This window comes from Desmodus rotundus, chromosome 9, assembly GCF_022682495.2.
Source record: "Desmodus rotundus isolate HL8 chromosome 9, HLdesRot8A.1, whole genome shotgun sequence".
Lineage (NCBI taxonomy): Eukaryota > Metazoa > Chordata > Mammalia > Chiroptera > Phyllostomidae > Desmodus > Desmodus rotundus.
In genome coordinates, this window is record NC_071395.1 from 110,317,052 (window position 1) to 110,335,881 (window position 18,830).

Below are 18,830 nucleotides of genomic sequence, written 5' to 3' on the forward strand. Positions count from 1 at the left end.
CATATCCCTCCCGGGATCAAAGGGGCCTCACCTGCGGAGAGCCCCAGGTTCCCACGAGGCCCAGTGGGCATGCTCACTCCTCACCCGGGAAGTGGTGTCCCTGGTGCTCGTGCCCCAGACACATTCACTCTACCTCAGCGGTCCCCAACGGATGGGGGTGGGGGGCAGAGGGCGGGGACAGGAGGTGAACTCAGGTGCTATTCTTCGCTTGGTTGCTTGCTCCCTTCCGCTGCTCACCTCCTGCTGTGGGGCTGGGGCCCTAACAGGCCATGGCCCCCGGGTCATACTCTACATCCCCAACTGTGAACGACGCGTGGGAGAATGCATTTATTGGAAGTACTGGGTTGGGGAGGAACAGCTCTGCTGGTTTCTGGGTCTGGGGATAGATTGGACACCAAAGTTAGGGGCGGGACCCAACACCATGAATGCTGAGTGATGGAACAGGATCAGACAGCAGAAGACCCACACCCCGGATTAGGCTGCTCTGGGGTGAGGGGTGCATGCACCCTACCACCCCCCCCCCTCCACGTAGACTTCTGAGACTTAGCCCCATCAGCGCAGCGCACGCGGTATGGTGGGGGAGGCCGAGCGGAAGCAGTGGTACCCCTCTAGCGCAGCAGGGAGGAGCAGCAGGCCGCTTAGGGGGTCTTTCCGGCAGCGTCCCATGGCTTCCTTATAGCTCAGACGCTCTTTGGAGATGGGGTCTGTCAGATCCTTCTCATAGCTGGACTCATCCTGCAGGAGCTGGGCCAACTCTTCACTGATCATTCCGGAGAGCACGGCCTGCGGGATTGGGATACGGCCTGTCCTCTTGGGGTCGATGAGCCCCCCGGTCAGGTGCTGCACCAGCAGGTGCGGGAGCACGCTCTCCCGGGGCATCCAGCCCTTCTGGATGGCCTCGCCCACCGACAGCCTCTTCTTGGTGATGGGATCCTCGATGCCGGTGAAGGCCTTCTGGGCATTGAGTAGCCTCTGCGTTGAGGTGTTCTCGATCAGCCCCCTCTCGATGGCCTTGTGCACGGAGTAGCGCTCCCGGCTGAGGAGGTCCACGATGCCACCCGTGGCCGCCTGGGCCTCCAGCAGCTTCTGCCCAGTGATGGGGTCCAGCATGTTCTTGGCCATGGCCGTCTTGATGGTGCACTTGTTGTCTGTGGTTGTGTCATAGACGCCGGCGATGGGGAAGCTGTCATCACCAAGCCCGAGGGGGAAGCCAGGAGAGAAGAAACAGGAACTCTGGGGGGCTGGGGAGATGGCCGGGGACTTGGAGATGATGGAGCCGATGGAGAGTGAGGAGCAGGGCTTGGTCTCCCCTGCCACGAGCAGGGCGAACTCAGAGATGGGCAGGTGGCCATCCTTGTAGAGATGGTACTCCTCCTTGGAGATGCGCCGGCAGCACAGGGCGGCCTCGATGGAGTACTGCTTCCCGCTCTTGCGATCCAGGAGCACCGACTCCTCCCCACAGGGTCCCGAGGTGGTGACCTCCTCCCAGTCACACTCGAGTTCCTGCAGCTGGAGGTACTGGTCTCGACTGATGATGCCCCTCTTGTAGGCCTCATACGGGGACATGTCCTTCCCTGTGTCGGGCTCCAAGATGGAGATCTTGGTGGAAAGGTTGGTCTCTCGCGTCTGGGTCTCCTGGTTGAGCTCTTCCCGGCTCACTTTGGTGTGCAGATCCCGGAGTGTCCTCTCCTTCTCGTAGATCTGGTCCTTTTCCTGGAGGATGGCCACCTTGAGCTGCGAGAGCTCCTGGCCCTGCTGGGTGGCCTTGTGCCGCTCGCTCTCTGTCTTCTGGCTGAGCAGCTTCACCTCCTCCTGCAGCTGCAGCACCTTCTGCTGCTTCTGTCTCTCCAGCTCCCGCAGCTCCTGCTGCAGCTGCTTGCACTCCTGGCTTGCCTGGTTCCGGGCCTTCTGGAGCTCAGCCTCCTCCCGGGTCCAGGTCCTGCTCAGCGCTTCGGCCCTATCGATCCGCTCCCGGAGGCGCTGCACCTCCTCCTCTCGGCCCTTCCGGCCTGCGCGCTCCCTACTGAGCATCTCCCACACCCGGGACCGCTCGCCCTCCAGGACCCGGTCCTTCTCCACCCTGATCACTTCCTTGTAGATGGTCTTCTCTTGTGATTTGGTTTTCTGGAGGATGTCAATCTGGACCTGCAGGTTCTTGCACTCCCGATGCAGCTCTGTCACCTGGGTCTTCTCCTGATCCAGGTCCTGCCGCAGGGCTTCTGTGGACTTCTCCAGCTCCGGGTCCTTCTCCATCTTGACCACCTCCTCCATGATGATCTTCTCCTGCACCGCAGGAGGCCGCTTCTCGAGCTCCTGGATTCGCAAGGTCAGCCGCCGCAGCTCCTTCTCCACGGCCAGCTTCTTGTCACGGTCCTCCTGGAAGCTGAGCAGACCCTCCTTCTCTTCCACACTGGCCAGCAGCTGCTGCACCTCCCGTTCCAACTGCCGCCGCTGGCCCACCTCCTCGTCCAGGCTCCGGCTCAGCCGCCCGTGTTCCTCGTGGAGCTTCGGGTCCTTCTGGGTGACCACCACCTCCTGCACCACCACCTTCTCCTCCGGCCGCCTCCTCTCCAGCAGCAGGTACTTGTTCTGCAGCTCGTAGACCTCATCCTCAGTGGCTCGCCGCTTCTGGGTCGCCTCCCGCACCTCCTGGCGGAGCCGCTCAGCCTCCTTCTCCAGGACTGGGTCCTTCTCGTGGCGCACCACCTCCTTGCTCACCGTCTTGGTCTCCACCTTGGACCGCTCCCGCTTCCACTCGTCACGCTCCCCCTGCAGCCGGATGTGCTGCTCCTGGGCCCGCCCGCTGGTGTTGACCAGCTCGTTGAGCTGAGCCTTCAGGCGGTCGATTTCCCGCAGCACCTCTGGGTTCCTCTCGTGCTTGACCACCTCCTGCGTCACCTCCTTGTACTCCACCACGGGCTTCTGGGCCCGCAGGACCGTCAGGTCAGGCAGCAGCCTCTCCACCTCCTTCTCCATGCTGCTCCTCTTGCTGGCTGTCTTCTGCAGCTCGGCCCTGAGCCGTGCGATCTCCCGCTCAGTCTCTGGATCCACCTGGAAGGTCTCGTGGACACGCTCCTGCAGCTCCACTTTGGGCTTCTGCTTCTCCACCTCACTGTACTTGTCCTGCAGCTCCTTCAGCTCCTTGGCCAGCGTCGCGTTCTTACTCCTCTCCTCTTCCAGGAGGCTCCGTAGCCTGGACGCCTCTTTGATGAGGCCTGGGTCCTGCTCCACCTTCTTCGCCTCCTTCACGATCACCTTGGGCTGCACAGTGCTGATTTCTCGCTCCAGGTCTTCGATGCGGGCCTGCAGCCTGGCCACGGCCTCATCTGCCCTCTTCCTCTGCTCAGTGTCTTCCTCAATCTGCAGCCTCAGGGCTCGGGCTGCCTTGACCATTTCCAGATCCTTCTCCACCTTGACCACTTCCTTCACCACAACCTTCTCCTTCACATTCGCCTCCTTCTGCTCAAGGGCCAGCAGCTCCTTCTTCAGCTGCTCCAGCCGGGCAGTGATGGCAGTGTTCTCTCCCCGGAGGTGCTGGAGCTCGCTGCTGAGCCGGGCCGCCTGGCTGTCCAGGCCGGGGTCCTTCTCTATCTGGGTCACCTCCTTGGTCAGCAGATGTGGCTGCATGGCCTTCCTCTTGCTCTCCAGCTGGACGACCTTCTGGGCCGCCACCTCCAGGTCTGCCTGCAGACTGGCCCGCTTTTTGCCCTCGTCCTCCACCTGGGACTTCACCCTGGACAAGCTGCTCTCCAGCTGGGGGTCCCGATAAAACTCCACCACTTCTTTCTCCTCCAGCCTCTCCAAGGGCCTCTGGGTCCTCAGCTGTAGCAGCTGACTCCTCTGCTCCTCCAGCTCACGCTGCACCCGGGCCACCCGTTTTCTCTCCTCCTCCAACTGGGACTTCAGGGCCTCTGACTCCCTTCCTGCTTGGGCTGGGCTCTCAGACCCTCGCTGTGCACCATGTGTCACCCGGATATCCTCACTGAGCTCCTTCTGCAGAGTGAGAGGAAGAATGGGAGAGTACTGGGGAGGAGAGGAAGCAAATGAGCCCCATTCCTCCTCCCACTCAAGATCAGAGACCCCTCTCTGCTTCCTGAGACATCCCTCCCAGCAGGTTCTGGGAGGTGGAGCTGAAGACCTGAGATGCTTGGATGCAGCATTTTGAGAGGACCCATTAGTCCCATGATGTTAGGATGCAAGACAGGGCTCAGGCCAGTTTGCACAGGAATATGCAAATAGGACAGGTGTTGCCTTCCAACCTTTCCCCCTTCCCCTTCCATTCAGGCTCCCCAAAATTGGTCCACACTGCTCTGGGGGATGCTGGAGTACTCCTCTGGGCAGGAAAAGCTGGCAAGTCCCTTGGCCATCCACCAAGAGTCATGGAGAGCCTCTGGCTCCCAGTCTCCCAGGGAGGATGACCAGTGGGTCCTAAGGCTGAAGACTGAGGGAATTTTCTCCTGTCTGCACCAGGGGACTGCCCAGTGGCTAAGCTATGGACTCCTTGAGTGCTGTCTCCAGGGTCTTACTCTAAGGTGGAGATCGAATGAGATCTCATCTTGCCCTCAGCTGAGATGAGAGCTGCTGGGGAGGGAGAGCAGGGGGAGGCAGAACCCTGGGACTGCAGGTGATGGGGCGAGGGAAAGGAACACAGCCAGCTCAACCACAGGGCTGGCTGCCTCATGCAGGAATGGAGTGGGTATCCCTCCCCATACCTTCTCCAGCATCTTTCTGGCAAACTCCAGCTGGTGCAGCTGCTGTTGGTGCACAGCTACAGCCTCGGTATAAGCTTTGGTCAGCTGCTTCTCCTGGAGAGGCCAAAGGGAGGGCGCGGGACACCACAGTCAGCTCCTGCCTCAGAGGCGACAGAGCTGGTGCCCCACTGGGTCCCGTCTCACCTGGGCCTGGATGTTCTCCTGCAGGGGAGCCACTCGGGGTCTCTTGGGGGCCGACCCTGCCTGGGTAGGCTCCAGGGAGCAGCGGTAGGTGTCTGCCTGCAGCTCGTAGTCCTGAGCAGGGGTGAAAGGACAGCAGGCTGGTCAGAGTTTGGTGGTTGGTGGTCAGTGAGGGAGAGCAGGGATTGGAAGGGGGAGGGAGGGCTGTGGGTAGAGAGAGACCAGCTGAATGAGACAGCTCACCTGGAGGGCCTCCTGCAGGTCCTGAGTGACTCGGGACACCGTGGCCCTGTCCTGCTCCCGGCCCTGGATCTCCCGCAGCAGCCTCTGCCCGGGCACAGGGGGAATCAGGGGTTCGGCTAACACCATGCACCTCCATGGGCACCTCCAGGGCCCCCGGCAGGGTCAGGGAGGGTTCTATGGGAAGCTGCCCCTTTCCCTCCCCTGACCCATCGTGGCCTCAGCTTGGGACATTTCACCCTCTCTACCCAGCCACCCTATCTATTCCCCAGGCCTCGGCTTAGACGTTGGTTCCTTCCGGGCTCCTTGCCCTGACCCCACGCGTGTCTTGCTGTGGGCTCCCACAGCACTCTAGCTCCTCCACCAAGTGCTTAGCAGCATCATGGCCCATGACATGCCAGTCTCCCACCAGCCTGAGCTGCCTGAGGGCCAAGCTGTCCCCCCCAGCCCCTGGTTCATGGCCACTGTGTCGTAGGGGCCTGGCAGGTATGAGGAAGCGGGTGCAGGAGGAGTTGGAACACCAGGAGCATCGAGCCCACTTTCCACATCAAAGGGCGCTGGGCTAGCCGTTTGTGGGAGCGGAGTAGAGCCATCCCGGTGCTGACCCAGGCCTCTGTGGTCTGAACTGTAAGGTCTTTTAGAACACTGGCCACTGGGGGGCCACAGGCACCCAGGCTGCTCTCCCTGTGGCAGGGGCTGCCAGGGAAGTGGGTGTGGCCTGCCTCCCCAGCCCCTCACCTTCTGGGCCTGCAGCTTGTAGGCAATCTGGCTGGGCCCGTCGCTGGGCCGCAGCTGGTTGCGGGGCAAGTGCTCCAGCCAGGAGCTCAGGTTGTCCCTGCAGTTCTTAAACTGCTGGTAGGTGAGGCCGGCGTCCTGCAGCATCTTCTCCCTGCACCACGGGGGTGAGGCCGGGAGCAGGGGTGAGAGCTGCCCTCTGGGGACAGGGAGGGGGTGCACGGAGGAGGCTGTGGGCGCCTCCCTCACTGGGGGAGGTCAGGAGTCCTGAGTGACCCCCATGCTGATCCCCTAAGTCTGGCCTGGTGCTGGGGCTGGGCGTTGATTGATGGACCCGACGTCTCTTCCAGGCACCACCCTGGGGGAGTGTGTGGGTGCTGCTCTTACCCCATTTCAGAGGTAAAGTCACCTGTCCAAGGTCGCACAGCTTGCCAGGAGCAGCTGCTGTGCACTGTGGGGGCAGGCCCCGAGCCCTGATGGTCCAGCCACTCACCGCAGGTCCAGCTGGTCCCCCAGGGCATGGTAGCGGTCAGTGAGAGCCCGTACCCGGCGCTGCTGGCTGGGCAGGTCTTGGCAGAACTCATGGAAGTTGTTCTGCAGTGCGCTGCACGCGTGCTCAGTGGCCTTGAGCCCGCGGTGCAGTCCCAGCACGCAGGCCTGCTGCTCCAGCAGCTCCCTTCGCTGGCGCTGGGCGAGGAGGGAAACCGCGAGAGGGACCTTCATGGTTACGTGAGACGTGCATCTAGCCCACCTGCCCCTGAAAGCTTGTTCAGGCTGTGACCCCTTCTGCCAGAAGGCCTCCTGGCCCTCACCTGCAGCTCGCTGACCCTCTCCTGCAGGGTGCCTGGGCCAGCGGGGATGGGGGCCTCCTGTGCCAGCGTGGACTCGAAGCCTCGGATGACCCTGTCTGCATCCTGGATCTGCCGCTCCAGATCCAGGGCAGCCTTGGCTCTGCCACAGGGAGGCCAGGGGAGACGGAGGGTCAGTCACCCCCTTGGCCACACCCCTGCTGCCCTGCCCTGCCCTCCCCTCCCCTCCCTCACCCCCAGAGCACTCACTTCTCCCCATAGAGGTTGCAGAGAACCTGCACGTCACTGTACTTGTTCTTGACATTGTTGAGGGCCACGGGCAGGTGCAGGGCAGCCGGGCCCGCGGGCCGCGCCGACAGGAACGCCTCACACTCCTTCTGGGCTGCTTCCTTCTCTGCTCCCAGGCTTTGCAGCTGCTGAGCTGTGCCCTGAGGTGAGGCAGAGGGCAGGGGTCTGTGTTCTGGGCAGGTGGGTTTCACCCAGCCCTCCTGCCAGGTCGACCTAACTCCGCCCACGAGCTCAGAGAGAGTGGTGGGAATGTGCTTGGGCCCAGGCTGGAGATCTGGGACGGGCCAGGTCCTGTTACTCCCTGAGTGGATGCTGTTGGGCAGGTGGGCCTCTCTGACCCTCAGTCTCCTCATCTATGAGGGACTGATGGGAGGATGAAATGACGCCGTGTGTGTCAGGAGCTCAGCGGCGCCAGGCACACGGTTGCGCACCATGGTCTTCGTGTGTCTGTCCTGTTCGCAAACCTTCAGTCCTCTGCCCCATGGCCGAAGGCCAGGCAGCAAAGCCCTCACCCTGTCCACTCGGGCTTTTGTTCATTCTTCTATCAGTTTCTCACTTGTATGTTCCGTAAGTCATAGCGGCCGATGCTGTGCCGTACCCTGCCCCTTTCAGCCTAACTGGGCTTCCTTCCCGTGGACCCCTGGCATCCCTGATGTGGCAGAGGCTGTGACTTCAACACCCAGGGACCTATCTGGGGACTACCTGGGCAGTGTGACCAGTGCTGTAGCGCAGGTCTGAGGCCCTGACCCCAGCAGACCCAGAGCGTCCCCTGGGGCCAGCAGAGGCCTTTGTTGAGACGGCATCAGGCATAACGCCTCCTCTGGCCCTGCCTCCTCTCCGACCCCACAGGCAGCACCTATGAGACGCCCTAGCAAGCATCCTGCAGGCTCACCTCCACCTCGGAGCAGGCTCCTGCTGGACCGAGCCTGCAGCGTCCCAGGCCATCCTCTCCCACCCAGGGGCCCTCCTGCCCCGCCGCCCTCTGACCCGGCTGAAATGCCACCTCCCGATACCGATGGCTGACTGCACAGCGAAAGCCACAAATGGCGCCACGGTGTGAACGATGGGACCCCAGTTTTTAAAGGGCCAAACGCAATCGATACACAGTAGACCCCAGGTTGGAAGGCGGCCACCCAAACTGCTACCCCACCCACACCCCCAGGGTGAGGAAGGGACCCTTCACTGTTAGCACCTCAGGGCGCCTTGGGTAACAACCCTGCCCCCTCCACCCCCCACTCTCCACCCCCACCCCCAACCTCCCGGGAGAAATCACCCTAAAGATGCTCCAGGCTTTTCACTGCCCTCGTTGCCTTCAGCCTCTGGGTGTAGGTCGCAGGGCCTTTATTGGGTCCTGCCCTTCTAGAACCTTCCTGAGCCTTACTACCTGTGATCCGCTAGACAACCAGATGAGCTGGGTTTTGTAGCTATTTTCAGGGATGAGGAAGCCCAGGCCCAGAGAGGTGAAGCGAATTGCCTAAAGTGGTGAGCAGAGGGGCCTGGACAGGACCCCGTCCGTGTTCCCCTCTGCGTGAGCCCTGGGCTGCGCTTTCCTCTCATCAACCTGGGGTCCCTGCGGCTGTTCCCACACTCATAACCAGCTTAGTTCACGTACCCCCAGCAGGGGCTGCCCCTCATCCCAGCTGCCTCGCTCACCCACCTTGTGGTTTTGGATGCGGCCTTCCAGGTCCTCCAGGGGTGTGGTGCGGCTCAGCGGGGCCCGAGCCCAGGCCAGCACCTGCTTCTCTATCTTCTCCAGGTCCTTGTCCAGCCGGGTCATCTGTGTCAGGAGCTTCTGGGCCTGCAGGTCAGCTGTGGCTGAGCCGGCTGGAGCTGTGGGCACAGGCTGTCTGTGAGGGCCCAGGGCTGACCTTGCATGGGCCCGTCTGCCTCAGGGGATCGTCCCTGAGTGCCCGGCAGAGGGTCCCGTGTGGGGCAGGGCGGGAAGGGGCAGGGAAGGACCTAACTGAGGGAGGACAGCCCCAGGGACCTGCCAACCCAGGAGAAGGAATCCCCAGAGCAGACGTCCCTAACCCACGGCCACCCTTGCCCATCATAGCCCCTCAGCAGCGGCCAAAGAAGGAGTCCACTCCCTCTATCCCAACGAGCCTGCCCTCCACACCCTGGCCAGCCCTGGGTACCCTGCTGGCCAGGCCGAAAGGGCTCTGCAGCACTGGCCTTCAGGCGGCTCTGAACTGTGGCGAATTTCTGCTTCAGGGCTTGCAGCTCCGAGGCCAGCCTGGAGGGAGGAGGAAATCAGAGAAGGACGTCCCTCCTCCTGCTCCCTCTCCCCAACCCACACAGATACCAGTCCAGGCAAAGGCCGGCAATGTCTCAACACCCCAGGGCCTGTGTGGGCCCACAGCCTGCCCCCTGCCCCTGGATACCCCCAGGCAGACTCACTTGGAGGCCCTGGTTACGACTTCAGGGTCTGGAGCTGGGATGCAGAAGCAGGTGGCCGGGGCACGCTTGGTCTCCCCTCCCGGGCCCTGCACGACCCAGGTGTGTGGGTCCGTGTTGTCCACCAGCGTGTACCGCTCACCCCGCAGCAGCTGCACCTGAGGGGCGGGGTGAGAGGCTCACGTAGGTCCACGGGCAGGGGCTGGAGAAGGGACCGAGGCCAAGATGGGGTAGGGGCTGGGGACAGGGACAGGTAGGGGGAGAGGGGGTGGGGAAGGGGCAGGAGTCAGAGTGGGAGGTGCAGGGTGGGGACAGGGACAGGCCAGAGGCACAGCAGGGCTTGGAGGGGACGGGGGCAGGGACGGCGGTAGTGGGGGTGGGGCAGGGGTGGGGCAGGGGGGGCTGAGCCTGTACTTCTCCTGTGTCCCAGTCACAAAGGCTGTCCACGTTCAGAGGCTGCTGGGGCAGCTTCCTGCGTTGTGGCAAAGGGGCCACCCCCTGGCTCCGCCGCTGCAGGTCCCCAATGGTCTTCTCGGCCACAGCCAGCTTCTTCTCCTCTGCCTGTGGGGCTCCAGGCAGTGGGGGCTCAGGCCTGGCTTGCCCCGTACCTCCCCCACCAATAGAGCCAGGGGTCTGGCCTTCATGAGGATGGACTCTAGGTCAGCAAAGTGAAAGGAGCCCCTCCCTGGGGGCTCGAGATCTTGGGATCTGCTCGGTGGGCTGGGTGGAGGGAATCACCCAGGCCTCCAGAGTAGGAGCTGGAGGGGGCTCCGAGCAATCCTGGAGGCCACATTACAGGTGAAGAAACTGAGGCCCAGGGAGGGGAAGAGCTTGCTGGTAACACACCAGCCTCTTCCTGCTACAGTGACCCCCTCCTCCTGTCCCCCTCCCAGGCCAGGGCTCTAGCAGGACCAGGTATCTGGGAGGAGTGAGGCCCAGACACTTGGGCAAGCCCCATCCCCAGGAGGGGGGTGCAGGGGACCAGGTGGGGCCTTCTCACCTCCAGCTGTAGTAGCAGCTCCGTGGGGGCACCAGGGGCCCCCCCAGGGGCAGGGTCATACTGGGTGTCCAGGCCAGCGCTGAGCTTCGCCAGGGTCTGGCTGACAGCGTCGGCCTCTCCCTGGAACTGAGGTCAGTGGGTTGTCAAGCGCAGAGCCCAGGGCAGCCCCCCGCCCGCCAGCCCAGCAAGCCAGCTAAAGGCAAACCGGCTAAACCCAAACTGCCACTTGTCCCCACACTGCCAGCCGTTCTCCCCGGGCAGTGGGGCCTTTGGAAGGGAGCGCTCTGCAGACGGGCCTGCCTGGTTCACTGAACTGGATTTCCTCCAGGGGCGCAGACTGGCGGCGCCCTTCCTGCACGGGTGAAGGGCGCCCCTCTGCTGCCTCCTCTGCGCCCGCCTGGCTGGGAGCCGGGACGGGAGCCGGGAAGTGCAAGCTGGGGGTGTGCTTTAAAGAAACACCCCACAGCTGGGTGGTATTACAGATTTTGTGCCGATGGGCGTGATATGGCATTGTGGTTACATGGAAAAAGAAAAAGGAAGAAAAAACGCCTTGGCTTTTGTCTCTCTCAAAGTATATAAAACATTTTGGGTGAAAATTACCCAAAAAAAGTTTTCTAAGGAGGTATTTTAGACACTTTTTTCCTTAATTCCCCCCCATCGCCACGACACCCTAGGCAGGCCGTGTGTTCTGTGCGTGCTCCATGATTTATGCATGAGGAGCACGGCACTTTTCTTCACTCATAAGAACCAGCCTTCACTCCCTCGGGAGTGATACCTCCCTGCTGAGCTTGCAGGAGCCACATTAGTTTCCCTCTGGGACCTAGCCAAAGAGACACACCTCGGTCATTCTCATGAAGTGTCTTGTCTCCCACAATGCGAGTGTGTCCCATGGTGTCCTCCAGGCCCCTGTTTTCCAGCCGGGGCCCTGGTGGCCATGCCCCCTGCACCTCCCACCCCAACCCTCCCACAGCCCACAGCCCACAGGCTCACCCAGCGGTAATCCTCAACGTGCTGCAGGTGGCTCTCCTGGCAGATGCACAGGTTCAGGAAGTTCTGCCACTCCATCTTGAGGGCCTCCTGGTGGACCTGGGGACGGCAGCATGGAGCCCTCGAACCCTGGTCCATGCACCCACTCTCTGGCCCTGCCCTCTGTCCCCAACCTGGGCCATGTCTCCCTCTCCCTCTCCCCAGCCTCCCTGGGAAGCCCTCGGCCAAGGGAGCAGGGTTCCGGAGGCCTTGGCACCTGGATGGGCCCCACAGCTGGATGGCCGAGCTCCACCATGCGCTCCCCATCGTCCTCCAGCTGGTTCACACACTGCTCCTGGCTCAGCAGCTCCTGCTCCTTGAAGTGCTGGGGGGTGGGGATGGAGGGCAGGGGACAGAGAGTTGGGAAGCAGGCAGTGAGGATGAGGATGCTGGCCCATGCGACCCCCGACCCGTCCCACTCTGCACCCCCTACTGACCTCGTACTCCCGCCGCACGCCCACGGGGTCCGCCATGAGGTCGCTCCAGTCCTGCTGCAGGATGCGCTGCTGCTCCTGGGTCAGGGCGCTCAGCTGGCGCGTGCAGCCCTGCAGGTGTGTGTACAGGCTGCCCAGGCTCTGCCCACGCCACGAGGCCGCTTTCTGCGCTCGGGGAGAGAAGGGGGAGCGAGAGGCACCATCAGGCTGCACCCGGAAACCCAGGCCCTGTCAAGGGCTCAGGCAGCTGGGCCAGCCCTGCTCCCAGACCACCAGCCCGGCCCTTCCTCCTGCTCACCAGTAGGTCCCGGTATTGGCTCCGGATGGTGTTTGCGTCCTGCCTCAACCGAGGGGGAGAAAATGCAGGCCCAGTGAGAGGCGGACGCCGGGATATCACCCCACGCCCTGGCCTGATGACTGGGTCCCCTTTCTCAGTCCCTCGCCCCAGAGGGCCTGGCTCAGGCTCTGGTGGGAGAACAGGGGCAGAGGCTGGGACGCGTGTGCCAGAGGCTCACCCACCGGCCCCACGAGGTTCCGCAGCTGCTGCCCGTAGGAGTCGATCTCCTTCTGCAGGATGTTGTGCTCGGCGATCTGCTGCTCTAGCTCTGCCATGCCCGGTCCGTACTGACCCTCCCGGACCTGCTTCTGCAGAAGGGCCGGCCACTCAGCTCTGCGTTGGGTCCTGGAGTGAGAGCCCTCCCTCGCCCTCCCCCACCCTCTCCGCTCCCCATCAGCAGGAGTGGAGCTGCTGATTTGGGCAGAGGGTGGACAAGCCAGGAGAGTATCCTGGGTAAGTGGCAGCTCACCCTTGGGGACATGCCATTCTCCAGTGGCCCCGGCTGAGGCCTTGGCATCACCATGTCTGCAGTCCCTGAATCCCACTGGTCCCCAGGGTTTGGGTCTCAGCCTCTGAAAAATCTCCTGCCCTGCTGTCTCCTGGCCCGGGGCTCAGCGCCTCCTGCCCGCACACCTCCAGCCGTGCTCTAGGAGCCTGGGCTGGCGAGACCCTGCCCGTGGCCTCTCCACTGTCCCTTCATGGCCTTCGGTGTGGCATCAAAGCACAGTCCCTCACTCAGGGTGAGGGCTCGGAGCTGGTTCTGCCTGCCTGCCTGGAGAACCCCACCTCCTACCCTGCCCCAGGCTTCCTCTGGCAGGTGCCTCAGTGTCCTCTCCTCACCACTTCTCCCCAACACAGCCAAGCCTTTCCACCTCCTTGAGGCCTCTGAGCCTCCCCTTGCAGGAAGCTTTCCCTGACTGCACTGTCTCCTCCTTCTCCCCTTCCCAGCCCCCTGACCCCCTCCAGGGCCACACATGCTGTGGGGCCCCTGATGGCACTCTGTGTGGCTCTGATTGCTTCTGGGTGTGACTTGCAGCTCCCTGAGGCGTCTCCTGCGTTGGGGCTGGCCCCTGACCTGTTTCTGGTCCAGCACCCGCGCCCAGTCGACCCTGGGCCCCATGTTCGGAGGCAGCACCACCGTCTCGTACAGGGCGCGGTACTCGGCACACTCCTGGGTCACCCGCTCGTGCAGCTGCTTGATGCTGCCAAGGAGACGGCGGGCAGGTCAGGGCTGAGCTGGGGGCTCCTCCGGGACCCCCGCCGCCTCCGTCCTTGAGCCCAAGCGCCTGCCAGCACTCCACTTACTCCTTCTCAATCTCTTCAGCTTGTGGGTGCTTGAGCCGCCGGGCCTTGTCCACGTCCAGGAAGAGGTCCTTCAGCAAAACCTCCGCCTCCTTCAGGTTCCGCCCTACCTCCTGCCGGTGCTGCAGGGCCTGGCTCTGCTCGCTGTGTAGCCGGTCCTGCAGGCAGGGCACCGCATCCTCGATACCCATTGCTGCCAGAGGCACAGCCCCAGGGCATCTGCAGCGTGAGCTCAAGGACACAGGGGGCCTGGACCCCCCTCGAGTCCCTAGGACCCCCCCCCCAGATTAGAAGCTCAGCAGAGAAGTGTTTGCATTGTGTTTGGGGAGTGGCCAGTGAAGAACAAAGGTTGTCTGTCTCATCTTCACGGTGACCAGTGGACACGTCAAGGCATGTCTGCGGGGCTCCCCTGTTCCCACCCTGTTCTCTGCCCCCAGGCCCCACCTGCTGCAGCCTCTTCTGGGTCTCCAAGATGTCCCTCTCCACCTGGTCGGCGTTGGCCTGCATGCGGGTGATGAGCAGGGCCAGGTCTTGGGTGGCAGCTCTGTTGGGTGGTGGGGACAGAGGGCAGCATGGTTGGGAAAGGTCCCTCTGTTCCCTTTGGGCAGAGGTCTACCCACCCACCTGGGGTCCCCTTCCTCCCGGCCCAGCCCGCCCTGCAGCTGGGCTCACCGCCCTGGAGGGCAGAGTCCAAACCCTGGGGGCTCTGGTCTCCTGTAGAAGGCTGAGATACTCTGTGGAGGCAGGTGGGCTGAGTGCTGCACCAGTCAGGGGTCAGAAAGTGAGGGTCCGAGGGATGTGCGGCACTGTGGCGCAGGCTGACCTCACTGTCCTGGCAGCGAGTTCCCAACTCCACCCAGCTCCCTGCCTGGAGGGCGGGCAGCCCAGGGAATGAATCACAGATCAGCTGCTAATACCTGAGACAGGGTGCCTGGGCCTTGGGGAGGGGCAGCTGAACTGGCTGGGGGCCGGGGAGCAGCAACACATGCCCCCCCAAATTCCTCCCGGCCCAGCCCTGTCTCGCCCTGCCCCCTGCCACCCCAGGCTGTGCCTGTGCCCAGCTCCATCCAGAGGAGCCACACAGCAGTGGGGCATGGGAGTGCCAACAGACTTCCAGGCCACCCCAACATTTTCCGGATTTGGGGGTTCCAAGCCCAAATCGGGACCTGACCTGCTCCAGGTCACATGACCAGGAGCAGCCAGCCAGGAGCCTGAACCGGGTCCCCAGGCTTCTTTTCCACATGCTCAGCCCACAGCCTCAATGGGGCGCCGGCTGTGTGCATGAGCTCGCTCCCTGGGACCTAGAGGGTCAAGAAGACCTAATAAAAGGAAGGGTGGTCCCAGCCTCAGCAGCGCGGCACCATGGGAGGCCACAGTCTTGGGGAAGGGGAGCCTTCCCAGAGCTGGGCCAGGAACCAGGGCGGAGGACAAGCCCCGCAGGTAGAGGGGCGGTGCCCCAGAGACTGAAGGAACTCCAGCGGGACAGTGTGGGTCTGGTCCTTCTCCATCCTTCCTGCTGTGTGGCCTCGGGCAAGTTACTTGACCTCTTTGTGCCCCAGTTTCCCCACTTGTAAAGTGGGGCTTTAATAATATCTGACCCGGGTCAGTGTGGCTCAGTTGCTCGGAGCATCGTCCCGTAAACTGAAAAGTCCCCGGGTCAGTTCCCGGTCAGGGCACATGCCTAGGTTGCAGGTTCGGTCCCAGCTGGGGCATGTACAAGGGGCAACCGATGGATGTTTCCCTCCCTCTCTCCCACCCTTCCCCTCTGTCTGAAATCAATGAGCATGTCCTTGCTTGGGTGAGGATAAACAAGTTCTAAAGGAACATCTGCCTCATTGCACCAAGAGAACCGACCCATCTGAAGCGTCCCGTATGCAGCCTGCGCAGCGTCAGCACCCAGGCAGTGTTACTTTTCTTTTCAAAACTTGTATTTATTGATTGATTTTAGAGAGAGATGAAGGGAGAGAGATAAAGAAACATCGACTTTTTTGTTCCACTTACTGATGCATTCATTGATTGATTCTTGTATGTGCCCTGACCGGGAGGAACACCTCAACCCTGGTGTATCGGGGACAACGCTCCAACCCACTGAGCAACCCAGCCAGGGCTTCAGTAAGTGTTAGTTTTTATTCCATTCGGATGTAAGTGCTGCGAAGGCGGGACCTGTCAGTTCTGTGTGCGGGGGCATCCCCAGCGCCCAGGATACATAGCCTTGGCACACACGGTAGCATGCAATAAATACACGTTGAACAAGGGGATCACACGTGAGGGGAAGGAGGGGCACTCTTTGGGGGGCTGTGGCCAAAACATAGGGCCAGGGGAGCATTGCCCAGGAGGCGGTGAGCGCTGGGCCCTGGGCCCCGGGGGCCCTGCTCCCATCGGGAGGAGCGCATCTGCCTCGGCAGGACAGGTCACTCCAGTGACAGCCTTCAAGCACCGTCTTTCCCGTCTGCCCAGAGCCCGCCCAGGAGCCCAGCCCCCAGTCTGTCGCCCTTCACCCTGATCTCTTATCAGGATAATGGCCTTCTGTCTCCACTCTCATTTCCACACCCGGGACCCCAGGGAAGCAGCCACCTGAGCCAGCAGAGGGGGCGGATGGCCAGCAGAAGGAATGCCTGCCAGGTCTGTCTGCACAGCATGGGGCTCTGGGGAGCCGGAAGGGGCCCTGCAGAGAGCTGGGTGAACCAAGGAGGCTCTGAGGGGTTCTGGGGTCTGTGGGCCCTTCCCCTTTCCCCACAGCACCCCTTCCATACACCTACAGAGTAAAGGAATCACCCCAATTCTGACAAAACTCTCAAGGCCAAATGAACAACAAAAGAAAGAAAAAATAAAAAAACAAAAACAAACTCTAAAGGCCTGTGGTGTGAGCCTCTGGGGACAGCACACCCCCACCCCCCAGCTCCCAGCTTCTCTGGCCTTGGGCCTTCTGCCCACCCTGGGCCCAGGTCCCAAGGGTCAACCCAGCCCAAGCAGAGTCTTGAACAGGAGCCAGGCACTCCAGTCTCCCGCCTCCCAGCAGGAAGCCAGCTGCTCAGGCCCCTGTCCAGCAGGGCTCCTGCAGAGTGGCCTTAACTTCTGGCCCCCAGCTCCTCCTAACCACCCCCCTCCCCACTGCAAGGAGCCCCAGGCCATCCCTGGCCCCTTGCCAGGACTGGGACAGGCACAGAGTCCACCCCCAGGCCCTTTTGCCTCGGGATACCGAATGCCAGCATGGGGCTGGCCCTGGGCTCCAGCTGCACCTCCAGATGGCTGGAGCACCTGGGCCTGGCACCACCCCGCCTGGCCCCATCCCCGGTCTCACTCACCGGCTGGGCTTGCTGGGGGAGCCCTTGCCCGGGGAGCCTTTAGGGGACCCCTTCCCCTGGGAGCCTTTGCTCAGCCCCTTGAACATGGTGGTAAAGGCAGGTGCTGGCTCGGGCTGGACTTGGCAGGCAGCGGCGTGTGTCCTGGCTGGCGGCTCAGCTGGGCTCTGGCGAGGTGGGGCAGCTGGGAACCGGGAGGAAAGGCAGTTTCTGGGAGGCCCCTCTCTGCAGGTGAGGCCTGGCAGCTGCGCATGCACCCACACTCACCCACACTCACACCCGCTCCTGCACAACCAGTTTGGGAGGAAAGGGCAGAGCCAGAGGGCGGGGCGCCCGAGCCTGCCCGACTCCCAGAGAAGGTCTGGACTAGTCACACCCACAGGCTCAGAGGGAGCCAGGAGCAGTCACACCCAGCTGGGGAAGCAGCTGGGCACATGAGGGACCAGGGTCCAGGCAGACAGACAGAGGCCCAGCCTCAGGGCTTGAGATCAGGTTAATAAACCCCTCCAGCCAGTGCAGAGGCAGGACCATCAGGCGTGCCCCCTGCCCCCCGCCCCACTATCGCTTTCCCCCTGCAGCGGGAGGGCCCAGGCTCCCCACTCACCACCAGGGCGCCCATGTCTCTGCTCCGTGCTCTCCTCTGATGGGGAAGCCAGGGGCATTCACCCCAGATGACTGGCATAAGTACATTTTAAAAGGGAGACCACCCAGCTGGCTCCTCAGAGCTCTACCCAGCGGTGCTGCTGCTCCATCTCCCTGGCTGGCTAGGTGTCCCACCTGTTCGTGACTCTGTGGAGCAGACTTGGATCCTCAGAAGAGTCAGAACAACCCGAGAGGGGCAGGGACTCCTCTGGGCCCCTCCCCCATTCACTCCCAGAGTTAGTCTTCAGGTGCTGTTGACCGAGCCCCTGGGAACCCGCTGTCCTTGAGGTTTCCTGCCTCTTTGACTTGGTTCTGGAAGTGGCCCCTGGTGGCTTTTCTCAGGTCAGATGCAGTGGCTGACTGAGGTGCCAGTTTATTGGACTTTTCCTCATGTTGAGTCCCAGAAAGCTGCCCTGGGTCTGCAGGAAGGGAGTGCCCCCCCGCCATGTCATTGGCCCAGCTCAAGTCTACTGTCGGGGTGAAGAGAGTTTGAGGGGAGCAAGAGGAGCAGTGCATTGTGCTGGGTCTGGGGTGCTGGGACACCCTGGCAGGCCTTGCTGAGGACAGAAAACATTCGAGACGGGAGAAAGGCCCCAGCAGGCTGGGGGACCAAGGACAGAGGCCTGAGACTGGCCACATGCTCCAGTGGGACAGAAAAGGCCTGAGTCCCTTTGGGCTGCATCTCATGGGTGAGCCACTGAATTTGCCCCTCCCTTGCCAGGGGAAAGGGACACAGGAGTCACCCGTCCCAGAGTGGGGGGTGGGGCTGGCAGTGGCAGTGGCGGGGGTGGGCAGCAGGAAGGTGGAGGGTCTCTGTCGCTCTGCTCCCACCAGCTGTGGTGGAGTGAGGGGGAAGCTGGGGCCCAGAGGCCACTCGGCCTCCGCCCCAGCCCTCTCCCCACTTGGTTCCTGGGTGAACCAAGGAACTAGTCACACCTACAGGCTCAGAGGGAACCAGGAGCAGTTCTAACCACTAGAATGGCACACCTGCAATCAACTGTTCTCAGAAAGGAGCCACTTGTTCAAATGATTGCAGAGTCCAGGAGCCAGGCCCAACCGCAGGCAGACGCGGCCCACCAGCCCGCCGCCTCCCCGAGGACTCCTGGCCCCTTCCTGGGAGGCGGCGCTCACTGGAGGCAGAGCCCTGGCGAGGGAGTGGGGGAGATGACGTCCAGACTCCAGTCAGGAGAGGCCTTGCTGAGCTGGGCAGGGTAGGGGCTGCAGGACTTCACCACATGCCCGCCCCCTCGCGCCCCCCCCCCACCCCCCCGGAGGGCAAGTAGTGAAAGACAGCCAGGCTGAGGCTTGGAACATTGGATCTTTGCCTGCTGTGTGCGGGAGCCCTCCTGGAAATAAATCAGCGCCACAGGGGCCCTCACACGCCCCAGAGATTAGGACTAACTGATTCACCGCAAGGAAAACAAGA

General features: G+C 62.6%; 1 protein-coding gene across 1 annotated transcript; it reads right to left on the reverse strand.

Annotated features, from left to right (window-relative positions):
- Positions 1-286: 286 nt before the first annotated feature.
- On the reverse strand, positions 287-17,496 carry EVPL (envoplakin). The gene is made up of 23 exons (XM_024553705.4): positions 17,367-17,496; positions 16,766-16,946; positions 13,905-14,004; positions 13,464-13,618; positions 13,234-13,360; positions 12,341-12,466; positions 12,120-12,158; positions 11,825-11,986; positions 11,605-11,712; positions 11,352-11,447; positions 10,362-10,487; positions 9,776-9,922; positions 9,365-9,519; positions 9,103-9,200; positions 8,622-8,794; positions 6,926-7,104; positions 6,680-6,818; positions 6,361-6,554; positions 5,871-6,021; positions 5,136-5,219; positions 4,896-5,006; positions 4,713-4,805; positions 287-3,993 (listed from the first exon to the last, which is right to left on the reverse strand). Exons 1-23 carry the CDS (start codon positions 17,422-17,424, stop codon positions 553-555), a joined length of 6,243 nt encoding a protein of 2,080 aa, XP_024409473.3. The 5' UTR covers positions 17,425-17,496; the 3' UTR covers positions 287-552.
- Between the last annotated feature and the right edge of the window lie 1,334 nt (positions 17,497-18,830).